This window comes from Leopardus geoffroyi, chromosome C2 (assembly GCF_018350155.1).
Source record: "Leopardus geoffroyi isolate Oge1 chromosome C2, O.geoffroyi_Oge1_pat1.0, whole genome shotgun sequence".
NCBI classification, from domain to species: domain Eukaryota; kingdom Metazoa; phylum Chordata; class Mammalia; order Carnivora; family Felidae; genus Leopardus; species Leopardus geoffroyi.
This window is the reverse complement of record NC_059333.1, coordinates 71,982,103-71,997,534: the sequence shown is the minus strand read 5'-3', so window position 1 is coordinate 71,997,534 and position 15,432 is coordinate 71,982,103. Positions and strand designations below refer to the sequence as shown.

General features: G+C 46.6%; 1 protein-coding gene across 2 annotated transcripts in view; it reads left to right on the top strand.

The window, feature by feature from the left end:
• Positions 1-2,532: 2,532 nt before the first annotated feature.
• TFRC (transferrin receptor) overlaps positions 2,533-15,432 on the top strand; it is a 77,987-nt gene continuing 65,087 nt past the window's right edge. For both annotated transcript variants that reach the window (XM_045502447.1, XM_045502446.1), the window contains exons 1-2: positions 2,533-2,692; positions 4,516-4,682. In XM_045502447.1, coding sequence (XP_045358403.1) covers positions 4,646-4,682 — 37 coding nt within the window. In that variant the 5' untranslated portion in view covers positions 2,533-2,692; positions 4,516-4,645. The remainder of the gene's footprint in view (positions 2,693-4,515; positions 4,683-15,432) is intronic.

The following is a 15,432-nucleotide window of genomic DNA, read 5'->3' as shown; positions in this document are numbered from 1 at the left end:
ATTCAGGGTGTCCCTTCTGGGCTTGGTTGCCTTCCCAATGTCCATTTCCCCTACTTCCCTGCTAACAGAACCCCGATTTTGCCTGAGCAACAGAGTGGCCCGCAGGGCTAAGCCATGGCAACCCTGCGCTCTGCTTCCCCAGCCTACCTCGCGACTGGGGGTGACCATGTGACCGGTTCTGGGCAATGAGACACAAGTGGAAGTTGCCTGGCTCCGTTCCCTTCTCTTTCTTCCTATTTTGAAAAGGATCCTGATATTTGAAACCACAGTCACCATATTTCCACAGGAAAAGCCAAGAGAACCACAGAGATGCCAGCCCCGACACTATTGAGCACCACACCCACCCAATTTCAGATATTTTATTATGGGACACAAAGAAACCCCTATTTGTTCTAGCACCTGCACGTCAGGTTTTCTGCTGCTTGCAGCCATAGTCTTGACTGGCACTGCCTTCTGCTCTCACTCTTGCGAGCTGTGTCTCAGGGCAGGAGGGATGCCCTTAGGCCCTCGAGGAACTGGTGTAGCTGGACCTCTCCTCTCCTTATTCAGACTTTTGTTAGAATGTTTTGTGCTCTGGGAGCCTGGAGGGCATTGCTGTCTTTCTCTGACCGCTCCCAATTTGCTCTGCTTTCCAGTTCCCTCATCTACGCTGACTTGAATTTCCCATTTCCTTGGATGAATCCGCTCCTCCTCACAAAATCAGCTTCCTTGCACCCACACTGAGTCAATGTCCCCTCCGCACATCATGTGGCACATAAACACCACACACACACACACACACCTTATCATATACCTCTCTCCTGGCCTTTTTGTCTTTTATATTTTTCTTCCTGATATACACAGAGCCACAGATCTGAAATCCAGTGTCCTGACTATGCTTCTGCCCGATTCCATCTGCTCTTGCCAGATGGAGTGTTTTTAATCCACATATAATTTTAGAGACAGGAGAGGTTGCCACAGGGAGCAGATACCCTCATCAGCGCACAGGGAGCCTGCCCTTTCCTCCTCCCAGCTATGCCCAGCTGGTCTGACCAGGGAAACATGTCAAGGAGGGTATAGAGCAGGGCCTCTCTAGGATTCTCAGTTGCAATGCTGACCTTGGAGGCCAGGACTCCCAAGCCACCCTGAGGGCTATTTGGGGATACCTCCCCAGCCCCACCCCCACTCCAGCAAGCCCAGAGCTGGCCAGAGTAGATGATACTCGAGGGATTCAACTGTTCTCCGCCTAACTTCACTCTTACTGAGACTATGCTGCACTTCTAGCTGAGCAGACCCTGACCACAAGAGAGTCCTCAATCCTCCCCAGTGCAGGAAGTGGGGAAATGGTAGCTTTGCCACTGAAAGGGTGATCCAAGGAGCTCCTGGGGGCGTAGCTCACTGCAAGTGGTGAGGGAATCCCCTCATCTTTGTAGGAACGACTGCCTGCCCACCTCTACTGGGTTATATGACTTGGGCTTCAGGAAACAGCTCCCTGTGTGTGGGCCTGCCCTAGGAACCACACTAGCGCGCCTCCTCGCCTTTGCAGAAGGTCTGAACACTCTCCTGGTTTCCCTTACTCCTGCCCCACAGGCACCTCTCCTGTCCTGGGTGTGGCTGAGAGATGGGTAATTAAGGCTTTCTCCTGGGTGTCAGGTGGCTGTGGGCTCACAGGCCCCTCCCCACCTTGGGCACTCATGGCTCAGGTGGGATCAACTTGGGATCTGCCAGGTCAGCCCCTGCAGCGCGTGGCTCAGGGTCAAGAAACGGGCAAAGGGAGGGAATACCCTAACTTTAAAGCTTCCAGACCTGAGTCAAGGTCTCAGACTCCATGAGGAGTGCCCTAGTATGTTTTGGAAAGGGGCCTAATTCTGGGTTCAGAAGTCCTGAATTGGGACCTGGCCATTTGACCTTGAGCAAGTTGCTTTACCTCTCAGAATCTTGGAAGCTTCCTTCCCTGTGAACTCTAAGGTTGTGCAGAGGAGGGTTTCTGTGGCCAGTGGCTGCTTCTTTTGTCCGCCTCCCCATAGTGAGGACTGACTTCTCTCCTGTGCTCTTGGTAGGCCCTGGAAATACTTCCTCATGGAAGCCCCTGTGTATCATATCAAACACAGTAAAACATGCCCGCAGCCCGCATTGAATATTTTCTGCTATAAACTTTCTGAAAGAGATTTCAGAGAGTTGCTTTATAGATTATTTGGCCATAAATAACTTCTTGAAGTTTGTTTGGTTGATCTTTCCGTGATCATGGTGTATACTGGAAATTCTTAGAAAGCAGAAAAGCTACAAAGGGTTCTAAATTGATGCCACTATCTTGAACAATGAATGAATGAATTTGCAAGCCAGTTGGTAAAGCAGTTGAGCAACTTAAATGGGCCATGGGGGCAGTGTTTACACCATGGAAATAAGCAAAAACTACAAATTAATGTAGTATTAATTCAGAGCTCCCCACCCCCGAATTGATTTACCCCCAACTACTGGGAAATTGTTTGCTTATTTGTTTGTTTGTTTTAAATCTTCCCGGGTGACCCAAATGTGTCGCTACCAAACCAGAAGAAGTTTGGGCTGGGAGTTCGCCACGATGGGCCCTAAACAAGGACTACAGCTCAGGAGGACCCCAGACTCGATTCCATGAGGAAGGATGAATTCTTGCAGGAGAGAGGAACTACTCCCAAGGAGAGGTGCTCCCTGCCACCAACCTCAGGCCCTGTTCTTGGTGAGTCCTAATTTAGATCAAGGCCTCATCAAAAAGGGTCTAATCTCTCTTTGTTTTTGTATTTGCACTATAATCACTTAGTTTGTTTTTATTGTTTTACTGCTGCCATTTTCTCAGTAACAGCTGAGTTAGAGTTATCAGTTACCGTGTTTATTGTACTTCTCTTTTTATCTTACACTGTTAGCAGGTCCTGTTGGCCAGCAGCATTGTGGAGGGCTGGCCCAGCAGGGAGGGACTGAAGTTGCAGCAAGCCCCTGGGGCTCTGCCCGGCCTTCCTGCTTCTGCGGCAGGTGGCCTGGGGGAAGCCCTTGATCTTGAACCCAGACAGTTAAGGTCAGCCGGTGGCCTCTGCTTTCAAAGTGAACTCCCCAGCTGAGTAAGTCTGTGAGCCCAGGAGGCTTTCTGAAAGTGGCTCAGGGCCTAGTCCACAAAGCTTCCAGCCCTCAGAAGCACTGGGAAATGGGGCAAGGGCACGGGGCTACCAACAGGGGAAGGGTCGATCAAGCATGGCACATTTGAGTGGAATACTGTGGACCGAAGGAACAGACCGGATTTATGCGTTTCAACAGAAGAACTCTCAAAATGTGGAGTAAAAAATGCAAGATGCTAAACCATACATGATGCCATCTCTGTGAAAATACTCCCTCAAACACAATATGGTGTATTTTGTGTAGACTTATATATAAAGGAATGGAAATGTCTATATTTTTTAAAGTTCTGGGGCATACATATCAAACTCATAAATAATAGTTACTCCTGGGGATGTGGAGACAAGAACAAGTTCTAATGGAAAGTGATGGACAAAGAATGTATGTCAGTAATATTCTGATTTTTTTTTAAGTTTATTTATTTATTTTTGAGAGAGACAGAGAGAGCATGCTAGCAGGGGAGGGGCAGGGAGAGACGGAAAGAAAGAGAATCCCAAGCAGGCTCCATGCTGCCAGCACAGAGCCTGACATGGGACTCAAACTCAGGAAACGTGAGATCATGACCTAAGCTGAAACCAAGAGTTGAACACTTAACCAGCTAAGTCCCTGTTCTGATTTTTTTTTTTTAAGGAAATTAATTTACATATGTAATTGAACTTATTTTTATTTATGTATTTTTTATTTTATTACTTTGGAGAGGGAGAGAGAGCATGAGCAGGGGAGGGCCAAAATGAGAGGGAGACACAGAGTCAAAACAGGCTCCAGGCTCCAGGCTCTGAGCTGTCAGCACAGAGCGCGATGCAGGGCTCGAACTCACAAATTGTGAGATCGTGACCTGAGCTGAAGTCAGATGCTTAACCAGTTGAGCCACCTAGGTGCCCCAGGCTTATTTTTAAAAACCTAATTTTTTGTGTGTAAAGGCAAAGCATAAGACTTGGAGTTTGAAAGTGTGGATCAAAGCCCTTCTCCATTCCTATCATCCCTCGTTACTACATGGCAATGGGGCCATTATTAACCCCTGCCTTCACTTACTGCCTGGGTAAAATGGGCATAAAAATAAACATAGTGACTCAAGAGGGCTTCCTAATGAACTAAGTGGCCTGCTGGAGAAATATAGAGTTAGCATTTGTTTTTAAAAACAATTTAGAGTCTTCATAAAATCAGGCTCAAAATTAAATCCAGGGTGTCTCTCCGAAGACAGAGAAAACAGAGCGATTATAAAGGAGCCACCCTGAGTTTCCTGAGAATAGGTCATGCCAGACTAACATTACTTTCCTTGTAGGAGAAGAAGGGAAGGAGAAGAAGCAAACATTTAAGCTGCTTTGTGCCCCAGGCTCTATGCTGGGTATACACAGAGTTCACGCAGCCTGAGAGTCAGGTTTCTCAATTTTACAGATGCGGAAGCCTGAAAAGGGTTTAGCTGCATTAAGGAACATGCCTCGGGGGACACTGAAGATCTGGATTCAGATCTACATTCACCCAGATTCCCAAGCAGCTCACAGGAGCAGCAGCAGCAGCAGCAACAATGGCAATAGCCACTTCTATCCTGGGATGTCATTATGGTAAGTTTTATCGCTCACATTTTATAGGTGAAGAAAATGGGATGCAAGAGAGATTGAGTAAGCTAGCCCAAAGTCGTAGGTCTGTCTCATTCCAAAGTCCAAACTCTTAACCATGCCCCTCTGTGGCTTCCCTCCTCTAACTACCCTGTCCCCACCACCCTCAGGAGATTCTGGCCTCCCCCGGGGGGAGAGTCTATCAGAATCTCTGAAAAGTAGAAAGGGACAGGGCAGCCACATACAGCTCCAGGTGGCAACCAGCACTCTAGACTGTGTTAGTAGATCAAGTTGACTGATTTATGTGGTTAGGGTACATGGAATCCCATGGCTGTCTGGATTGCAGCAAAGCTTCTGATAGAGATGCTCTACAGAGCTTAGAGGTCAAGAAAGAGATAAGGGAGATGAAATCTGATACCAGTTGTGTAGTAGGTTGAATTGTGTCCCCTAAAAAGATGTGTTGGAAGTCCTCACCCCTGGTACCTGTGAATGTGACCTCATTTGGAAATAGAGTCTTTGCAGATATAATCTAGTTAGGATGAACTCATACTGGCTGGGATCAGGGTGCCGGCTAAGTCCAATGACTGGTATCCGTTTAAGAAGAGGGAAATCTGTACATAGAAACACATAGAAAACACACACAGAGGGAAGAATGCCATGTGAAGATGGAGGCAGAGATGGAGAGATGCAGCTAAAGCCAAGGGATGTCAAGGATTGCTGACCACCAAGAAAGGCTAAGAAGAGGCGAGGAAGGGTTCTTCTCTAGAGTCCTTGGAGGGAACGTGGCCCTCCTGACACCTCACCTTAGGACCTCTAGCCTCCAGAACTGTGAGGGAATGAATGTCTGTTGTTTTAAGCCACCAGTTTGTGGTAATGGTTCTGGAAACCCTGGGAAGCTAAAACAACTTGGTTGCTCCATAGCTGATTGCATCATCACAGGATAGCATGTGGACTTGGGCAGTAGGACAGGGGGCTTTATCCTTGACCCAAATTTATCTTATTATCCTCTTGGATGAAAATAAAGAGTATGTCTACCAATCAAATAGGTGGATTATGCAAAACCTGGAAAGATGCTTATACTGAAGACAGGATCCATATTCAAAACACCTCAACCAGCTGCAATAATGGGCCAAATTTTATAAGCTGAAATTTAGCAAAGACAAATTCCTTTATTTAGGTTCAAAGAACCAACTGCATGAATGCAGAATGAGGAACTCCTGGCGTAATGACAGCTTATATAAAGAAAGGTGTTGGTGGAAGCTGAATGTGAGCAAACAATGCACTGCAGTCACTAAAAAAAAGCTAATGCACCTTCAGGTGCTCCACTGACCAGGAGAAATGAGACAAGCAACCCATGGGCATTTGGGCTGGTCGGCCACAACTGGAGCTTCATTCAACTCTGGGTACCATGTTTTAGTTTTTTGACACTACTCAGCATCCAGGGAAAGAGAGCTGGGAAGGTGGGGAGTCTAGAAACCGTCACGCAGGGGCACCTGGGTGGATCAATCGGTTAAGCCTCCAACTTCAGCTCAGGTCATGATCTCGAGGTTCATGTGTTCAAGTCCCACGTTGGGCTCTGTGCTGACAGCTCAGAGTCTGGAACCTGCTTGGGATTCTGGGCGTCCTTCCCTCTCTGCCCTTCCCCCTCTCGCTCTCTCACTCTCTCTCAAAAATAAACAGATAAAAAAAAAAGAAACTGTCAAGCAAGGAAAATCAGAGGACCTAGGTTGTTTCCCTAGACACAAGAAGATGTGGGAATGTGGGACATGTCTTAAAAATTTAACAGCTCTGTGAAGCAGAAGGAATGGGCCAGTTATGTAGTGTTCTAGGGGGTTCCTAACCAGCAGCTCCTCTGCTGATGAAGGCAAGCAGCAGTGTCTGTCTTCAGGCGAGAGCACAACTGTTGGTTTTGCAGCATCTAGCCTCTCTTTTTCTAGTAACAGCATCCAGATAACCTTTGTGAGACCATTTCACCCGCACTTTGTCCATGGGTCTAGGCGTGGGTATGTGACTCAGGCTTAGCCAGTCCCAGTGCTCTATCTCTTTGGCTGTAGCAGTCTGTCCAGGGATGGGCATGTGACCCAAGTAGATCAATGAGTGTCTATCCCAGGTGGTTTTTTGCACCTACCAGGCAGAGACCGTCTCCTTCCGTTAGGATCACAAAGCTGGTAGGTTAGAAACCTGGAGGTGCTGGAGACGAGCCTGCCAAGGTGTGAGAAGAGCCTGCTTGAGAATGAAGTCAACATGGAAATAAGAGCCAAGAAATGGAGACAGAAAGATCTCTGCTGATGCCGTGTGAACACTGGATCCAGCCAAGACTAAAGCTCATTTGTGACAGGACACGATAGCTGTTCACCAGTTTGAGTTGAGGCTTTGTCATTTGTGGTCAAGTGTCCTAATACATACCTACCTGCAAGTATAGTGGGCTGATGAAGACATCATACAGAGGGAATAGTAAAGATTGAGACTTATTGAAAATCGTCTGTATGTAGAAATTGTGGTAGACTTTTAGGTTTACCTTTTAAAAGCATTATACTTACATGTAGTTTAACGAGTTAAAAAGTTCCGTAAGACTTGTTATGAAAAACAGTTGTCTCGGGGCGACTGGGTGGCTCAGTCAGTTAAGCGTCAACTTCAGCTCAGGTCATGATCTCGTTTCCTGAGTTCGAGCCTCGTGTCGAGCTTTCTGCTTTTAGCACAGAGCCTGTTTTGGATCCTCTATCCTTTCTCTCTCTCTCTCTCCTCTCTGCCCCTCCCCTGCTCATACTTTCTGTCTCTGTCTCAAAAATAAACATCTAAAAAAACAAAAAAAGTAAAAACAGTTGTCTCCTGCAACTTAGACCCCATTTCCAACTCCTCAGAGCCACTTTCAACTTTTTCAGCTAATTCCTTGTCTATCTACTTATCACTATCGAAAATTAGGACGTAGTTCATTTTGCTCTCCCTGCCCCCATCGCACAACACACTTCCCATCCCCCCCTTCCTCCTAAATGAGTTATGTTGTAATTTTCTTTAGATCAGCATTCACTGTTTACATTTTTGGCCTTGTAAACTCTAGTCACAGCTTATGTAGTATACTATGATGACTTTTTCCTGTACAACATTTTGTTTTTGCTGAAGTTAATAATTACCTTACCTTTTTCATTTGCTTAGTGTTCCTTATGTCCATTATTAATCCATCCTCAATCATCCCCCCATTTGTGTGTAAATCTCTAGGCAATATGCTCATTACGTTAGCTGTTCTCTCAGTTGCTGCTTCCAGAACAGACCCATCCCTTCATCTGCCTTCTGATCTGCTATGGTCTGGACTAGTCACCCTCCAGGCCTTGGCCACTGCTGTTGTCTGGGGCTCTTCCTTCACCATCAGCTAGACAGTCCCTCCTCCTCGCTTTATTGGCTCTCAGCTCCTGAATCCCATTCCTTCTTCTTTCTTGGTTTACACTGTTGTTTGGGCAGAGCACACCCTTGAGTAGCTTCCTGAGACAGTGGATGGGTGCGCAGAAGGTAAATTTTTGAGATCTCTTCTGAAAATGTTTCACACTCACACTCGATTGCTGTGGATTGGATATCATTTTCCTTAGAATTTTGAAGATCTGGTTCCGTTGTGTTCTAACTTCCAGAGTTGCTGTGGAGAAGGCTGATGTCATTCTGATTCAGGAACCGTTCTTATGTAACCTTTATTTAATTTATTTTTTAAGTAATTTTTTTTGGCATCCTCAAAACTTGTAGGTTCTTTTCATTGTCCCCAGTGAGTTGCCCTAGCAGATCCAGAGATGAATAAGTCAGTCCCCAAGGAGATCTAAGGCCAGTGGAGAAGATGTTTATTGGTTATCAAATTTCCCCAAAAGTTAGAAGCTTAAAACAACAACCATTTGTTACGTCAGTTTCTATGGGTCAGGAACCTGGCGACAGCTTAGCCAGATGCCTCTAACTCAACAAAGCCAACCAAGTATCAACAGGCACTATAGTCACCTCAGAGACCTGACTGAGGAAGAATCTGCTTCTGGCTCATTCACACGGCAGTGGACTCACCTCAAGTCCTTAGTGACTATTGGCTAGGGACCTCTGTTCCCTGCCACACGGGCCCCTCCATGGAACTACTCCAAGTGACAATTTGCTTCCTCCAGAGTGAGAGCTCTGGGTTGGGGTGGGGGGGGCGGCAGCCAAGTCAGAAGCCACAGACAGTCGTTTTGTAACCAATCTCAGAAGCAATATCCCTTCACTTCTGCCCTATTCTTGTTGTTGGAAGGAAGTTACTGAGCCCAGCCCACACTCAAGGGGAGGGCGTGACACAGCAGAGATACCAAGAGGCAGGGATCATGGGAGCCATCCAACTAGAGGCTGCCTGCCACAATAGGCAAAGGGGTAATTAGCACATAATGTGGTGAATACTGGGAGAGGCAAGTGTGGGCTGTGCAGGAGCTCAAGAGAAGAAATGCCAGCCTTTGCCTGAGGAGATCAGGGAGGGCTTCCCAGAAGCAGTAGCTTTGGATGGAGACTTGAAAGATGAGTGGGAGCTATCCGAGGTGCACCAGAAGGTATAAGAGCCTCCCAGGCCAAGTGCGTGCAAAAGCCAGATGTGTGAAAAGTTTTGGTGGGTTCTGGAAGCAACACAGCAGAGCCTAGAGCAGAGGGTAAGATGCAAGGCTGGGATGGGAAAGACCCGCTCCTGAAGGACTTGTGTTCTCTCCTAAGGAGTCGGTGCTTTATCTTGAAGGCTCTGGGGAGCCACGCCTAGCTTTTAGGGGAGTGAGATGTCTAGATTGTGTTTTAGCAATCCCTGGCTGCTGGCTAAGTGGAGGAGGACAGCAGGAGCAAAAGTAGGAGGCAGAGGACCAGTGGGGGGCTGTGGTGGGTGTCCAGGTGAATGTGGGGGTGACTTGGAGCGAGGTAAACGTGACCAAGGAGGCTTTTACGGTGTCCGTGGCAAGGGATCCAGCCTGTGAGCCATATGAATGGAAGGGAGGGAGGGGCTACACAGCCCAAAGTGGGCTCCATGGATGCCTATTTAATGGCTAGGCAAGTGGTGAGCAGGCTGGGCTTTGCTCCTGGGGGGTTGGCAGGGTTGGGCAGTAACCTTGCGAGTTTGGGAAGAATGGTGGGGGTGGAGACGTCCGCCACCCCTTTGGGTCCCTTGTTTGGCCCTGGGAGGTCCACGTCTGAGTCCTGTTAGCCATTCTTCCTCCATACTTCTTAGAGGCCTCCCTTATCTGTAGGCTGTAGCTAAAGCTCGGCTCCAGACCCAGGGCTTGGCATACAGGGGCTTCTCAAATCCTTCCTCAAGCCCACTCCAGCAGCCGTCAGAGTTAGGCTCACCTTCGTCCTCCTGAAGTTCGTGAAAGACCTTCAGGCCTTGAACTAGCTGTCACTGATCTATCAGCCTCATCATCTTCCCCTTCTCTACGTGACTGTGGGCAAGTGAGTCACTTCTCAGTCTTCTGTCTATAAAATGAGGAGGCTGAGCCAGCTGCTTTGCATAGTCTGTGCTGGCTTCTGGGATTCTATCTCCCACCCACCTCTCTGGGTTCTGTGGATAAGATGCATTCCAGCCATCCTGATGGCTGACTGCATCCCCTTCTTCCCTCTGCTCAGGCCTGCCCTGGGGAGCTGTAGGGCCGCAGTGAACTTAGCTCCTCATCTTTATTCTTCAAACCTTTTTTTGAAGTTTGGCCCTGTTCTCAGTTGAGTATACTTAGGTATTGACACCGGGGTGTCCTGGCCTGGGATCTACCCAGAACACCATGAACTATCGGTGGGACAGTCTTCCAGAAGTCACAGAGTTTACCCCTCTGCTCTGGGCTTGACTATTCATTACAGATAATCCTTTAAATACGTACTAAAGAAACTTCTGTGTAACGTGTTCATATTTTGCCAATCCCAATGGCGAAATTCTTTCTTAGGTCTAGCCTGAATCCTTCAGGAAGCCTTAGACCAGTACAAAGCTACATTCTTAGGGGTCCTGGATAGAAGACTCAGACTAGGTCCTGTCTCACGTAGTTTTCTGGCTCCAGAAGTGGGGGCTCAGTCCTCCAGGTGGGAAGGGGAACCCGTTCCTTTTACCCCCTGCCCCCTCTGACTAGGCCTAGCCCACACCTGCGTGGGGCCAGGTCTGGCTGCTGCTGCCCTTGGCACCAGAAGGGCTGAGGGTGTTATGTAACTGGTCTTGACCAGACATTCTGGTTCCACAGGTACAGCCTACAAGTTAAAAATTGTTCTAAAAATGCAGTGCAGCTGCCTAAACACACAGTCCTAGAGGAGGAGGCCAGGGGGCAGAGGCCACAGTCATCAGAAGGATGTGTTTTCCATGGTGACATTGGGACCAAGCGCTTTGACCTGAAGGGAAACATCACACTCAGGGACCAGTGGCACATGCCTGTTCCCCAGAAACAGGTTCTGTGGCCTCATATCCTCCGAGCTCTTTTCTCTAGACCTACTCTGTCTCCCTCTGATTCCCCCCAACCTCCAGCCCCCCTGTCCTCCACTCACCCCCCATGAGAAAGTGGCTCTGGCCTCACCTCTTCATAATCCTGTCTGGTCTCCATCTGTCCCTGCATCAGAGTCTTGCTTTTCTGTTTTTTGTTTTGTTTTGTTATGTTTTTGATGTCTAGTTCCATTTCTATATCTTCAGGGCTCCTCTAACCTTCCCCTGCTGCTTCTTTGCTGGTCCCTTCTCTTCTTTGTTTTTCCTCTTTCCCCCCCTTGCCTCTGCTCCCCGGGATCGGACTTCCTTTTTCCTCTCCCTAAAATGTGCCCCTCACCCTAAGTCTCTGATCCCTCCATCTGTGACCTTGGGGAAGTCCCTTCACCTCTCAGCCTCTGAGAAACAGGGACAATCCACTGTGTTGCCTGCCTCACAAAGTGGTTGTGAAAATCCAAACAGGTGGCGCTGACTTCTGTGCACGTGTACAAAGACTTTAAAACACTTGTTCTTCAGTGCATTTGTTACGTATTTATTAAGCACGTGCAATTTGCTAGGCAACGTGGTACGTTCTGGGTATGTAATGAGGAATGAAAGACACCAATGGGGTGGTCCCTAAACCTGCTCATTAGAATTATGTGGAGGGCTTTGGTTCGTGGGTTCCAGCCCCATGTCAGGCTCTGCACTAACAGTGTGGAGCCTGTTTGGGATTCTTTCTCTCTCCCTCTCTCTCTCCATTTCTCTCTGGTCCTCCTGTGTACACGATCTCTCTTTCCCTCTTTCTTTCCCTTTCTGTCTGCTCCTCCTGCATGTGCACTCTCTCTCTCTCTCTCAAAAATAAATAAATGAACTAAGTGATGACATTTATTTTAATACTGTTTCTCAGATTTTTTACCATGAGCGTGTATTGCTTTTATAATTTTATTAAAAACATAATTTTAAAAGAGAAAAGATTAGACTGGAGAAAAAGTTTGCAGCAAATAAGACAAAAGATTAGGTTCATAAATAGCTAATCAAGACTGATTATGAGCAAAAAATATGAACTAAATTTCATTCAAGGGGAACTCCAATAGTAAATAAATACCACGCCATACCAGATTAAGCTAACAAGATTCAGTCATATTAACCCAACCACAAAAGCTCTCTGCAGAGTTGGTGAGAACATGCTTACATACTGCTAACAAAGTGTAAATTGTTTCACTGGGGAGCAATATAGCCATAAAGCATTAAAAGGCTATAAACACGGGCGCCTGAGTGGCTCAGTTGGTTGAGCTTCTGACTCTTGAATTCAGCTTGGGTCATGATCTCTGGGTGATGGAATCGAGCCCCACGTCGGGCTCTGTGCTGACCGTGAAGCCTGCATAAGATTCTCTCTCTCCCTGTCCTGCTGCCCCTCTCCCCCCCTAGCTCTCTCTCTAAAAAAAAAAAAAAAAAAAAAAAGTCTATAAACAAATATCTATTTATTTTTAACAGCAAAAAGAAGCAAACTAAGGGCATCTGGGTGGCTCAGTCAGTTAAGCTTCCAACTTCGGCTTAGGTCATGATCTCACAGTTTGTGGGTTCAAGCCCTGCATCAAGCTCTGTGCTGACAGCTGAGAGCCTGGAGTTGCTTCAGATTCTGTGTCTCCCTCTCTCTCTGCCACTCCCCCACTCACACTCTGTCTCTCTCTCTTAAAAAAAAATAAAAAATTAAAAATTAAAAAAAAAAAAAAAAAGAAGCAAACTAAAGATCCAGCATTAAGAAAATGAATAACTAGGGCCACCTGGCTGGCTCAGTCAGTGGCACTTATGACTCTTGATCTCAGGGGAGATCTCAGGGTTGTGAGTCCGAGCCCCACTCTGGGTGTAGAGATTACTTAAAAATAAAGTTAAACAAAAAGAAAGAAAAGAAAATGAATGACTAAATATAGCTTCATCAACCTGATGGAAGATCGGGCTGCCATTAAAAATTCTGTGTATGAAGACTACAGTAGGATAATGAAGGAGCATTTATTTTAAAAATGTTAAGTGACCTGCAAAATATGACATAGATCACCAGAAGTGAGGCGATATCAGGTATGTGTGCATTTAGCCAAACAGGAAGAACTAGGCAGAAAGAAAATAACAATTTTAGGCTTAGAATGCTGAGATCATAGGTGTTTACTTTTCCTTTAAAATTTCCTTTAATGTCTCTATATTGTTTGTACAACAGTTCTTTTTAAAGAGAAGTCAGGATGTGGGTAAGAATGTGGAAAATATAGCCACATGCCGTCTTCTCCCTCTCCTGCAGTCTTGCCCAAACCTCCACCTCCTGCCTGGCCCTCTGGCCCCACACTCTGGGAAAATCCTGATGGCGAGTGTAAATTCTGTTTCACCCAGTCATTGGTGCCTGGGGCTCCGCAGGAACAGCCAGGCTGGCTGCTCCCCTTTGCTGAGCCTGCCTTCCTGTCAAGCTCTTATACGCTTTATCTCAACATAATCCTCACAAGTCAGTGAGGCCGGTGCTATTATCTCCATTTTCTAGACTTAAAAACTGACTCATAGGGGCACCTGGATGGCTCCTTCAGTTAAGTGTCTGACTCTTGATTTCGGCTCAGGTCACGATCTCATGGTTCATGAGTCTGAGACCGGCATCCGGCTCCATATTGACGGTGGGGAGCCTGCTTGGGATTCTCTCTCTCCCTCAATTTGCTCCTCCCCACCCCTCAAAATAAATAAATAAATTTAAAACAAACAAACAAACAAACAAACAAACCTGACTCATAGAGATTTGGATAACTTGCTCAAGGTTGCAGAGTGGGTAAATGCCAACTGCAAGCCTCTGTTCTTAACCTGTGTGCTGGGCTTCTGGGCAACACTGTTCTGTCCTGTGATAACAACACATGGTCTCCGGGGAGTGGCTGGGGTGTGGGGGTTCAAAAACAATACATGTTCTCCATTTAACAGAGGGAGGAAGACATATCAAGAGAGAAGTGTAGTGAACTATGCTCTTCATTCAAATGTCACCTCCTAAGCGAGGATGCACTGGGCCATGTTATCTAAAGCATCTCTCCACAGCCAGTCACTCTCTCTTATTACCCTGTTGTTTCTTCAGATAATTTAATCACTGTCTGATAGTCTTTAAGTATTTGTAAGTTCCATGAGGACAGACTTTCCTCATTCACCTCTGTATTTCCCAGGACTCAGCACAGAGTAAGTGCTTCATGAAGGTTTACTGTTTGCTGAATCACCTGGATGAATGAAAGTGTTGTAGGCACTGTGGGAGCAGACACTTGCACAGCCGAGCAGAGCAGGGAGCCAAGGGAATCATTTCAAAAGGAGGAGAAGGGGGCAGTTTGAAAAAGGGAGTGGAATGCACTTGTTTGGTAAAAGATCACAAACACTTTTAAGACCCTTCAAACCCAGAAGAGATGTGTCTAGGGCAATGGGACAACAGTCACAGGGTTTAGAGGCAGAGATCCTGGGCGCGGCCCTGACTGTGCAGAGAAACCAGACTCAGGGTCCTGGCTGGAGGGAGCCTCTGAGCCAACATTTAGGTTCTACCGGTTTTAAAGAGGCATACTTAAAGCCACTGCATTTCCTTCTGACTAGCAGTTTATCTTCTCTAATTTGGCCTAAGCTAATCATGACAAGTGAAGGCAAAGGTGAGTACAAGCATTGTTGTTAAGGACAAAAGCTAAGAAAGCCTGTCCATGTGCAGGGGAATGGTTCATAACGACTGTGTACTCATTAAAATGCACGTGTAGATGTACATATTTATAGATTTGAAAAGATACTCAAGATATATATTTCATGAAAAAACCACATTTCCAAGCAGTACGTTTGGTATTATTTCATTTTGATTATTTTTTTTAAGATTTTAAAAATAAAGTTTATTTATTTATTTTGAGAGTGGGAGAGAAAGAGAGAGAGAGAGAGAGAGAGAATGAGAACGAGAACTCGAGCAGTGGAGGGGCAGAGAGAAATGGAGAGAGAGAATCCCAACCAGGCTCTGCTCAGCGCAGAGCCCCATGTGGGGCTCGGACCCACGAACCACAAGATCATGACCTGAGCTGAAATCAAGAGTCAGACGCTCAACCAACCGACTGAGCCATCCAGGCACCCCTCATTTTGACTATACTGGTTATCTCTGATCAGTGGGCCTGCAGATGATTTGTGTCCTTTTATTGCTTATTTTTGAAAAACATTCCACATTAAGTATAACTTTCTTGGATAATAAAAATGAGAAGAAAATAAGAATAAATAAGATCTGGACTGGCCTCCAGAGATGGGGGTTGGCAGTGTGACCAGACGGGTGTGAGTTGACTAAAGGGAAAAGCACATGGGATTCCCAGGGAACAATATCCCCAGGGAAGGAAC